Source organism: Leptinotarsa decemlineata, unplaced genomic scaffold (genome assembly GCF_025532065.1).
Source record: "Leptinotarsa decemlineata unplaced genomic scaffold, Ldec_3_MD MMD2_P_RNA_scaffold_2, whole genome shotgun sequence".
NCBI classification, from domain to species: Eukaryota; Metazoa; Arthropoda; class Insecta; order Coleoptera; family Chrysomelidae; genus Leptinotarsa; species Leptinotarsa decemlineata.
The window spans coordinates 12,263,909-12,276,536 of NW_027412529.1; the positions used below are offsets into that span (position 1 = coordinate 12,263,909).

At 35.8% G+C, this 12,628-nt stretch overlaps 1 protein-coding gene across 1 annotated transcript in view; it reads left to right on the forward strand.

Moving 5' to 3' along the window:
* Positions 1-11,649, forward strand: part of LOC111511790 (uncharacterized) — a 118,034-nt gene extending 106,385 nt beyond the window's left edge. Inside the window, exons 7-14 of the mRNA XM_074183617.1 lie at positions 822-950; positions 3,932-4,061; positions 4,601-4,690; positions 4,744-4,867; positions 8,069-8,287; positions 8,361-8,452; positions 11,140-11,229; positions 11,517-11,649. Of these exons, the coding sequence (XP_074039718.1) occupies positions 822-950; positions 3,932-4,061; positions 4,601-4,690; positions 4,744-4,867; positions 8,069-8,287; positions 8,361-8,452; positions 11,140-11,229; positions 11,517-11,576 (934 nt within the window). The 3' untranslated portion in view covers positions 11,577-11,649. The remainder of the gene's footprint in view (positions 1-821; positions 951-3,931; positions 4,062-4,600; positions 4,691-4,743; positions 4,868-8,068; positions 8,288-8,360; positions 8,453-11,139; positions 11,230-11,516) is intronic.
* Positions 11,650-12,628: the final 979 nt, after the last annotated feature.

The window sequence follows — 12,628 nt, forward strand, 5'->3', positions numbered from 1 at the left end:
TAGAAAGCGGGGATAAGTGAAAGTACTCGAACGACCCATAAATAGTCATCAGTCATCTCTCGGAGGAATCAGTCCAGTCATCACCCGAAGACGATTGTAGATACTAACAATCGAAACGTCGTGAACTAACGCGGCTTGGAATCTCTTAACTTTTTTAATTTTATTTTCATTTTTATTTTTTTAATTTTAATTTTTGTTCAATCGTTCTATTTTTACTTGTATTTTATCTCACTATTATTTCATTTCAGGTTATTTTTGCTTAATATATTTGTTATTTTCAGCTATTCATTTTTAATTCTTCGTTTTTAGTTGTTTTAGGGATTTCAAATCATTTTTATATATTAGACGATGGAAGTCCGAACTAGTGAAATTATTCTAGAATGTCGTTACACGGCATATATTCATGTACATAGACATTTATGAAACACGTTCATGACTAACATTTGACTGACTGACTGAAAATTTGGTAAATGGGCTATCAAACGTTTGAGTTTATATTTTCTATGAAATTGAAAACTCATTTGTGATTACAGTTGAATGGGAAATCTCACATTGAAGTGTGTTTTTTGTTTAGATATACCGTTATTGTTTCCGCCTGAATTCTCTTCAAAATGATGTATGGTAATTTGAGAATTGATATCACAATGAGGCAGTGTGATCGATGTATTGTTTTTTCTTATAATTCTGATATATGGTGGGTGACAAGTTTCAATGAACCTTTCTGTTTGCCTTGCCTTGTAGTGCTTTGTAGTATATATTTGATAAAAAGGAAGAGATTACAAAAGTTATTCACCCTTTGAGAATTTAATACTTTGTTACAGAAATGAAATCATCCTTGCCAATAATAACAGAACACCAAGTGATGCTGATGCTCGTGAATATTTTGACTTGATGGCCAATTATATCGACGAACTGAGGAGGATTCAAAGATCCCTGAGATTTATAATACAGTGAGTAGTTGTTGAATCATTGAAAAATATTTTATTCCGATAATTGTTGAAAAGACAATGGGAAAAAAAATATCATATCTGTTCAGGTTCCATTCATTTTATTCATATATCCATACACGACAAACTGAAAATAATATGAAAAATGAGAAATAAAACTTTCTACAAGTGGTATGAAAATAAGGAAGTTTTTGGAAAAGAAAGTTTTTGGCCTTCTACTTCGCCATCTTGATACAAAAAATGCGAGAATCTTCAAAAGAAAGGAAGGAAGCAATCAATTTCAAATATCAACTCTTTACAAAGAATCAGACAAACTGGAAGAAGAAGCCCTTTCGAATTAGCTGTTTTCATATAAACGTTGACTTAGACGAAAGAAAAATACTATCAAAACAAATACTTCTATAAGAATGCTGAATTATACGAAAAACACTTTTCTCTATTTCGTTTGTATTTCAAAATGGAATCGAATCAGATATTATTTACAGGATTCCTACACACTTTAATCAATGAAAGAAGTAACATTTGACTTACATGGAATTCTGTCATCCTCACTGCTAGACATCCGATGTTTATCGGCTCTTCAGTAGCATTTCGAATAACTTAGGAAGAACCCCACATTTTTTGTATCAAGATGGAGAAGAAGAAGGACGAAAACTTTCTTTCCCAAAAATTAATCCCCACTAAAAATACACCTTTTGAATTCAAAGAAAGTTTTATTTTTAATTTTTATGAGGATTTTCTATCACGGAGTAACAGCCACAGCCATCATTAACTATACTTTATCAATAACAATGATGATATTCATTTCGAACAAAAATCAACATTTATTAAAAAATAACATTCAAATATGTCAAATTATTAACTTTATGGTGAGGAATAACCCCACAATACCTTTTTAACGGACATTTCAAATTTTCAATAGACTGAAAGATAAACAGATATTGAGAAAATATTCAGTTAATTTCGTTACTTGAAATATTAACATAAATCTGTCAATTATCTTCATTTTCTATCAATGTCAAAATAACACATGGAAATTATATTCTACGTTACTGTATTTTTTTATAGCCTGGAAAAATGCTTGTTCGGAACCGATACTTCAGTAAGAGTTAATTTTTTTCCCATTTTCACGATCTAGCCTTATATTTGAAGTCATATCCCAGATGAAAGTAAGAATTTTTCCAGAATGTAAATGTCATGGTATAAAATTATGTTTTTGACTTTCATGAATTATAAATTGAATATTTACATAATTATAATTATAATAAAAATAATCAGTCCTTGAGGGTGGTGGAAGAGCACACGAGTGCTACCGGTATGAAATCCGAGATAGACGATCGTGCAGCAGTCCATCTCAAAAGAGAACGATGCAGGGACTACGAAGAGGATGTGCGTCTCGTAGGTGGAAGTATCCTGCACCATCTGGATGCTGGAGAGACGTAGTTACCTCAGAACTATCTTCATGGCAAGAATCAGCACAAACTCCGACAGATCTGCCCATTGGAACTGTTGTGGGAGAATAAAATTGCTACAACGAATATGCTTGCCGTTCGAATCTTACTCTACCCGTTTGGAGTAGTGAAGTGGACTTGGGAGAAGCTGTATCAAGGCCCGGAAAAATATGCACCTCCATAGGAGTTTGCACCCCAAGTCATCCGTTCCACGGTTGTACTTTCCTCGAAAACAGGAAGGCCGTGGACTTTTGAGTTTGAAGTGTCTACATGACAGAATGCTATTGGATAAAACCTATAAAGTCGTGAGATCCCATTCTTTGCATGGTCTGCGATCATGAGAGAGTAAGGATTGGAGTATTTTTCTATAGAACAGCTGCCCGAACAGCTGGATAACTCGGTTCAGTTTTCTGAACGAGGTGATCACAACTCTGTCACCGAGTTGGAACACGTTCAGCAAAAGACTCCTGTGGCAAAAAGAGGATGATCCAATGCATGGGGTTTTCTTCAACAACATTGAATACTTTGGTTTATCAAACCGCCTGACTTTCGCTTTTCTCAGGTAGACGGGGCTAAAGTCGGCAACCGAGAGGTTTATCATGGCCCATCAGAATGGTGTCTTCAACAACTCAGTCTACCACAGTCGCGTGATGGGTATAGACGTTCCTTATACAAGGTGCAGGTTCTGTTGCGAGTCGTCTGAGACTCGGACGTACCCCACTGTGTGGGAGAGTGGTCATTGGTTGATAATGCTGGCGCGCCCCTCTAAATGTATTGTGGCTTTGGGGGATAGGGCCTGACTAGCGCAAATTTAAGTGAAAAAAAAATTATTATTCAAATAATAACAATCAACATCATGATCACTTACCTCCTGGTATTAGGAGCGATTATTGGATGGTAATATCGGCGCGCCCTCCGAATGTGTTGAAGCCACTTTTTCAGTAGTAACGAGATACCGGTTTTGTCCTACGTTTCGAGGGATATTGAATCTGTTTTGGGAAATGGGAAGACGAATATCGTCAATCCAGATCTCTTTTGTTGTTTTGATTATTGTAGTTTTTGACGGAATGATGTTCTCTCCAATCTTGCTCTCCAGATCTTGCAGGTTTGTGCAGCTTGTTCTGACAAACGTAAAAATGCTAAAGATTGTTATTCTTGACTCACTGCACCTGATGAGGGTACATGATTCTCGAACCCAATGATCACTTACCTCACTTTTCGAAACTAGATCTGATAGTAAACTCCTTCACAAGTTCAACTATTGAATAAAGAATGGCAATGCATATCAAGAAAATACGATTTTTTTTTGGATTTTCAGTAATTGAACTTCATTTTTTGATTGTTATTCGCTGTTTATGATCACGATGTTTGGAAATCATTCATAAAATCAAAATTCAGCAAATAGAAAATTAGAGTGAGAACCAGATTTTAAAGCCCATTCCTGTAGGGACTGCAGCGACAAAAGTGAAAATACTTTATATATACTTATCTTTGGACCAGTCTGTATATTTATGACGTTGAATTTTTTTTTAGAGATTACGTCGATGAAAATCTTCGTGACTCTGCTAGAAGTGAAGCAATCGGCATAGCAATTCTCGTTCTGGTATTATCATTATCTCCAGTGATAATTTGGCTAGTAAGGAACGCCGTCGCCACTATACAGGTAACGTATATTATTAAAAAAGCCTTCATGAGTTATGAATATTATTAGTTATATGCTGCTAATTTAGCCAAAAAGGCTAAGGAATTGAAGAGGGAGAAAAGGAAAAGTGACTTGTTGCTCTTCCAAATGTTGCCACCAAGTGTGGCAACACAGTTGAAGCAAACTAGGCAGGTATGAATAAAGTTGTATTTCTATTTTTTCCACATGGTTCTTAATGAAGGAAACAAAAATTGAGGTAGCTTAGAGAGAGCAACTATAAGATTTACTTCATATATTTTTTGTCAGTACTATAGATAATATTTACAACAGTTCTAACGAGTGTCGAATTATATTAGATTCAGTTGGACGCGCATCCTATGTACTCCATTGTTTCTGCAGTACAATACACACTGAAAGGAGTATATATCCAGAAGAGATGAGTTTTTAGAAGGGCTTTTTCTTCCAGTTTGTTCTAAAAATTTGGCAGATTTTGTTCTCATGAACAACTCTCAAAGTATATACTCCTTTGATTATTTTTCAAGAAACGTCAAATTTTCTAGGTACCCGCTGAATATTATGCATCAGTCACTGTTTACTTCAGTGATATTGTTGGATTTACTGAAATTGCAGCAGTCAGTACTCCTCTAGAAGTGAGATATGAACAAAGGTGTCAACAGTTGATATAATAATATAATTATTTTAGGTAGTCACGTTCCTGAACAAAATATACAAACAATTTGATGCGAGGATAGAGTGCTATGATGTCTACAAGGTTGAGACAATTGGAGATTCATATATGGTTGCTTCAGGACTACCAGTGAAAAATGGTATGGATAATAGTTCTACTTTTAATTTTTGAAAAAAATTGTTTTTGAGTTGACTGAACAACGTGTTATTTTCATTCTAGTTATATGTCTCAGTCGGTGTTTCTCATTCATTTTTATTTCTTCCATCTAAATAAAAGTAAAACACTCATTGACTTCATATGTCTTTGACTTTAGAGTCCATGAAACTTCTGAAGGTTTCTTATGAATTTCAACATTTAAATTCAATTTGTCACTGACACAGTATAACTGCATTATCCAATAGGACTGAAATTCTGTAGAATTCCTCATGTCATAAATTTTTATATATAATTTCGTCAGAGCATAATCCAAATGTCTTCATAATAAGAATATGAAGATAAAATATGTTCAGTGTTTTCTGAAATATTGCAGGAGTTTATACAAAGTCAGTTCACTAACACCATAAATTCCTATGTAGAAATTTCCACTAAATAAGCTAAGGTGTTAGCAAAACGTGTATGAAAATGAAGAATTTTTGTGAAAATTGTTCAATTATTACCTGGATGGTGTTATGGATTTTCGTAAAGTGTTAGCTTCGAGGATAATAACAGGGACTGCCAGCAGCTAATCTGATTTCCAGCTTTTTCCCACAATGTTGATTTTTTTTGGTATTTCATTTGAGTGTATTGTGATGGAAAATAAAGACTTTTTTATACCGAAGTATGCGTTGGTCAGGCCCTATCCTCCGAAGCCTCGATACATTCGGGAGGGCGCGCCAGTGTTACCAACCAACGACCACTCCCCACACCGTGGGGTAAGTGATCATTGGGTCCGAGAATTATGTGCCCTGAGTAATCGCAGTGGGTCAAGAATGGCAGCCTTCTGCATCTGTCCGGCTAAGATTTCTGCCTTAGTGCGGCAGGCCGGTATGATTCTGAGATCCGAGAGTAGAGAGGGCATCATTTCACCAAGGACTCCAATAATTAGAACAACCATCTTGACAGAGTGATCACGATATCTGCGGAGTTCGAAAAGAAAATCCCGATATTTTATCCGTTTCTACTTTTTTTTTTGGGCGATATTCGTCTCGCCAGGAGCTGAAAACTTCATGACAAATATCGTCTTGCTCTGGTTGTCGAGAAGGCCAATAAATTCGGCACTTCTCGTTCTCCACAACGGGTTCAATATCCCCCGGAGCGTAGGCCAACACCGGTGCCTCGTCAATACCGTAAGAGTGCCGTAGATGGTAATATAACAATCTAAGAGCCGCGTTATGGATGGACATAGGCCGAGACCGCATATGATGGACATGCTGATATAGGTTGTTCACGTTAAGAAGAGAATGACGTCACAAGATGACAAGTTACGGCGTTGCCAACATGTGCACTATTTCGAACTTTAAAATTTTTCTGTACTGTTGATGTGTTTTATTGCTATTATCCTTACTTACTTTTAGTATTTGTTGAGACTATTTCGACAATGATTTAGGCATATTGAATATACGCAGGTATTATTAAAAGAAATGATTAGTTCTGAAAAGAAAAGAAAGACTGACAGTTTTCGAGTTATTTCCGATTCGGCAACGTCTGAAATTTTACCATCAGTTGAGCAACTTACGAAATGAAATGTTACTAGTTTCATTTGTTGAACGCATCTCAGTGGGAATTTTAACGTTGTTATGTTGGATATACAAAATTACCAAAAATGACGTCATTCTCTTCTTAACGTGAACAGCCAATAGCATGTGCATTAGGGTCTCGGGTGCCTCGCGGCAGGCCTTGCACCTGGTGTCTGGAACCTCTATACCCATTACGCGACTGCGGTAGACTAGGGTGTTGAAGACACCATCCTGGCAACCCAAGATGAACTCCTCAGTTCACGACGACTTCAACCCACTAGTCCTGAGGAAAGCAAAAGTCAGACGCTTTGTTAAGCCAAGGTCTCCAATGTTATTGAATAAAACCCCATGCATTGGCTTAACCTTGCATTTCCGCAGAAGTGAGGTTATCTCTGCGGCTTTTATATGAGCTTTTTGCTGAACGGGTTCCAACTCGGTAACAGAGTTGTGGTCAACTCGATAGTGCCGAAAACTATACTGAGTTCAATTCCTGTTCTCTCATGGTCACGGACCATGCAGAGAAGTCCACGGCCTTCCTGTTGTCGGGGAAAGTACAACCATGGAACGAACGATTTGGAATGCAAACTGCTTTAGAGATGCATCATTTTTCGGGTCTTTACGTCGAGTTGATACAGCTCCTCCCGAGTTCACTTCACTATTCCAAACGAGTAACGTGAGATTGGAACGGCAAGCATATTTGTTACAGCAACTTTGTTCTTCCCCGACAGTTCCGATGAACAGATCTATCGAAGTTTTTGCTGATACTGGCCGAGGAGAGAGTTCTTCACTGCTCTTACCTCTTGTGAGTGGAGTTGTCCCACCCCGAGGTAAGTATACGTCTCTCCGGCATCCAAATAGTGTAGGATGCTTCCATCTACGAACTGCATCGTCCTTTTTTGAGATGGATAATTTCACATTTATCAATCCTGAATTTTATACCCATAGTATGCGTGTATTCTTTCACCACCCTCAAGGACATATGGAGATCCTTCTCTCCAGAGGCATAAAGTTTGAGATCATCCATATAAAACAAATGGGTGACCATGTGCCTTCGGTTTTCAGGGGTGCCAGGTGCCACAGTTATACCCTCGAGTATTTCTGAGCGCAACGGATAATGGCAATAGTGAGATGCAGAAGAGAAGGGGACTAACGGAATATTCCTGAAATACACCCTTCTGAAAGTAATCCACCCTGTTTGGACTATTGCTTGACCAGATGTTATGGTGAAGCGAGTTATCCAAAGCGGTATCAGTGGTTCAAAGCATCTCACTATTTTGTCGGGTACCACAAGGCATATGAGCAAATGCAAGATGAAGTCATGCGATATTATATCAAATGCCTTACGGTAAGCGATCCAGGCCATAGAGAGGTTACGCTCATATTATATCGAGCCCTGTGTTACACATCTATCGATAAGCAGGTTCTCTTTACATCCAGGGACTCCTCTCTTCGACCCTCTCTGCTCATATATCCGTTCGAACACTCGGTCAACCGCGGTGAGTATTCGTGTGTATATGATGCTGAACTTATGATGAACTTATAACACAAATTCAAGCATGTTATTGTTATTTTTATTATTATTATAATTATTCAAAAAAAAATATTGAAACATCAATTCACCACAGGTAACAAGCATGTAACAGAAATAGCAAGTATGGCACTGGACTTATTGGCAGGTTCGAAACAATTCAAAATTCCCCACCGAAAATCAGAACGTCTCCAAATTCGATCTGGAGCTCACACAGGACCAGTAGTAGCCGGTATAGTTGGATCCAAAATGCCCAGGTATTGCCTCTTTGGAGACACTGTCAATACAGCCTCTAGAATGGAATCTACCGGAGAAGGTAGCTGAGTTTCAACAATTCAATAGTTTATCTACTGTACAATAAATTGATTGACATTCAACCTGTGTTTCAGCTTCGAAAATACACATAAGTTCAGAAATGAAGCAAGCATTAGATTCAATTGGTGGATATAAAACTGAGCATAGAGGATTAGTAGAAGTCAAGGTGGGTATTTTCAATTCCGATGAATATAACTTGTGGACCATCCTTGAACCAATTTTGTTTCCTTATTCATATTAATTCACTAAGCAATTCGTAATTGTATGGTATGATTGAAGTATTTGCTGATGATACTCCTATTATATATTTCTCAGACAGTTACGAAAAAATAAAAAATATATGAAGGTCAATTCAGATGGAATTCTTATTTGACTTAAGGAACATAAGATGAGGCTTAATTTCCCTGAGACTATTTTTTTTGTGTTTTAAAGGCGTCGACTACGAGGTCATTAGCCCTCTACTATCAGATTGTTCATCATTTGCTTCCTTGTTCAAATTTTTGAGTATAGCCCAATAGCATTCATAAATTTTATAATAAAACTGCAAATGAGTCGAATATTTTTGATGGCAATTCTATTGACTATACAAGAACAACAAAATTTTAGGTGTATACATTGATGACAAATCTTATTTCTTTTTGGGGAACAGCAAGTAAATTTATAATCAAACCTCTGAAAAACTTACAAAACAAAATAATAAGAAACATTTATAAATTACCATATTTGGAACCAACATTGAACTTAAATAAACCAAACTCTTTATTGTACTTTGATTCCACTCTATGAACTCAAAATTAGCTGCTTCATCCATTCTGTTGAAAATTATTCGAAGAAATGAAACTGAAATTTCATTCAAATTGGACATATTCACAATCATGTCACAAGACAAACCATATTATTGTCATAAAATAAGATATAAACAAACTTTGGAAAAAAGCCGATATATCATGATGGGATCATTAATATAATTCAATTTTAGAAAAATAAAGAATCATTATTCCACTACGAAATTCAAGTATCAATTGAAAAAAATCTAATCAGTGGAGTTTCATAGTTTGCATTTTATTTCTATTACACTCGAATTCGTTTTCAACATATACTTTCTGTAACCAATTTCATTATTTGACTGCATTTCATTGGATTTTTTTTTCTAAATATGCTTGGGTTCATTGTAAAATATGCTATTTCTGTTATTTTGTTATACTTTGTAGTTAGTTATAGTCCCTAATTATAAGCTTCCATTGTTTATTGGGACAATAAACTGATTCGAATTCGAATTAGTTCGAATCGTATTCGATTTTAAAGTTTCATCTGCTCAAGAATTTGGTGCAAAGCAAATTGATAACATTTCCCGCTCTGAAGGAGGCGATAAGCCGCCTCTTCTCTATACCACAAAACCTAGTAGGTTTGTTGGCATGAGCTTTCACTCTTGATCAGATTTTCAGTCAACCCCCATTTCTTCTGTAGACTCAGGGTTGTATTCTATAGTTACTTCATGATCCATAAAGGTTTCCATGAATTGGCAGAAAAAAGAAAGTTTGTGAGGGAAGCGCCCAGTATTTCAAAGATACTGTTTCGTACATTCTTTCGACAATGATACGCACACCTCTTTTGTCTAGACTATTTTAGAACCCACAATCGTTGCTTGTATACAACAAGCTGATCAATGATCCGGTGTCATGAAACAAACAGAACAATTTTGGTTTGGGTGAGGTGATATCCCTTAACTGTACCAGATTCTTGATTTTGAACAACCATTCAAAAAGTTGGATAAAATCATTCAGGAGTTTTTGAGTAATCATTTTCACGGATATCCCTCTTGGTATAGACCAGTCCCATAGTGAGGTTGTACGTATCGTTACAAAGACCAAACTTTTCATTGATAACCATTCATCTCTGTATAATGGAATCGTTAAAACGTTGATTGATCGCATATCTAACCTCTTCAACGAAATGAAAAGTCTTCAGATGCTACAAAGTTCTCTATTTTATTGTTCAATACTTGATATTTTATCCAAACCTGTATTGTAGTTTTGTACATTTTCTTCGATGATTTTGTTATTCATTTCTACCTTAACAAAAATTACCATTCACATTTTTAGTTTGTGTTGATGTTGGGCGTGTTATTTTAGTTTTGTCAAATTATTATTTATTCAACTATCATCTGTTTGATCGCAATGAGACAGGTTTCAAATATTTGTTTGAAAAGGTTCTGAATTCAGAATTGAAAATCTTCGAATTACAATTGTACTGTGCTTGGTTTCAATAAAGTTATGAAGTACTGTCAAGTAATATTTTGAGGTTATTTCATCCCGGTTCGCATGTCGCTCTTTAGGATATTCAATATATGGCAAAATTGTTAACATATGCCCTCAAAATGATTCTGTATGGAAAGTAATGACGACGACTCTTCCCATGAAGAAGTCATTTCTGAGTTTGACAGACAACTCAAACCAAAGCACTCTCTGGGGGCGAGCGATAGAATAGCACCGGAACTCAAGGTCTTGTTTTTCTTGATCCAATATCAAACAGTGCTATTTAATCCATTATATGTCTCATCATTGATATCGAGACGGATCACGAATGCAACGTTAGAGATTCTCTAATCTCAGTTAGAATAACTCTGTATGAATGATTGATGGTAATGACACCTTTCCTCACGTAGACCTCATTTTGATGACCATATGCAAATGTGATTTTCTTCAACACGTTTTACGAAGTATTGTTCAATTTCGGAACAAGCCTAGTGCCACTGATGAAATCTATTGAATCAGTACCGACTGATTTATTCTGAAGCATGAATTCAGCTCTTCGAGTTCTAATATAACTTCTCTCATTCATTTGTTATTTCAGGGAAAAGGAATGCTGGATACTTATTGGCTCGAGTGTAAAGAAGGTGGGATGAATCGAACGATAGAAATGGATACACCGTCATATTTTCTGGTAATGTTTACTACAGAAGTGAAAAATTATTACTTTTATTATATCGACTTGAACAGATGAGCAATTTGTTTTGATCGAAGTGATTAAAATTACGTTTCCAAAATAGTAGGAACCAAATTCTCAGAAATGACTGAAGTTTATGCTTCAATCTGTCTCCTGCAGTGTGTAGAATAACAACCTTGACAACAATGTCTCCGTTTTTATGCAATAATATTTCTGAGAATTTAGTGCCTACTATTATGGAATTGTACTATAGATGATCGTTACTGATTCGTATTTTGTTGTAGGAGGATGAAGATATGGAGCCAGTTTTCATAAAGAGACTGAGGAATGAGAGTTATTTTTAATAGAACACTTTTTCATGTTATTTCGAATATGTGCATCTAGATGTTGATAATAAATGTAATTTTCATTTTATAATGAGTGTAAAGAAATGAGGTAGCTTTTCTGTATGGGATAAATATATTTCAACAATCACAATCACGAAGTTTCAACTTCTATAAGTTTTTCACTCATGGTAGTAGGTACTGAAAACACATATAACTGTGCCCTTATATTTCTTCAAAGTAATATACCTAGTGTTCAATTGAATTTTCGTCACCTGGTATTGTAGCTAGTGTACGTTCCCTATAATCGAATTGTGAGTAGGGTCATTGAAAAATGATAATTAAAACTTCTTATGTTCAATGTATGGAGGACGAAACTGCAGTTACGTTAGTTACAAATAAAAATGATATAAATAGCTATTTATTATATGAGTCCTAAATGTAAGGTTTCATTATGTGAGTTTAAAAGTTTGCGAAACGAGCGTAACGAGTTGAGCAATTTCACAAACAAAATGAAACTTACTTTCAACACAAATAATATACAAAGTTTTTTGTACAACTGTCCTGTTTTCATAATAAAATAGAAGAATTTGATATTTCTATAAAAACACATTTTGAAATCTCTTGTCAGTTAACTATTTTCATGTTATCGCATTTGCTGTAAAGTGGCCGTGTCAGGTGACGCCGAATCACCTGGTAACCAAGAAACATTATTGTTTCTAGCTCACGCGTTTTATTCAAAGACATATGTGAAGTTCTTGCTGATGTTTGATGTCTCGAATAATGAAGCACAATAGTGAGGAATTGTGTGTGTTCCTGACGATATTGAAGAGGCTGCAAGAAGAGCTTCACTGAAATTGTTACCAAAAAAATCGTCTCAACTGAACGACTTCGCATATTCTAATTTTTTTAGCTGGTGTAGACTTAAAAATGTCGAAGGAAATTTCAGCGAAACCGTCTTCTTAGCCTATCTAGAAGAGGAATCAAAAATATGGAACTCGTCAATTTTGTGGAGCAAGTTTTCAATGATAAAGTCGAGTGCGCTCGTTGAGAATTATGTTAATACAAGCAAA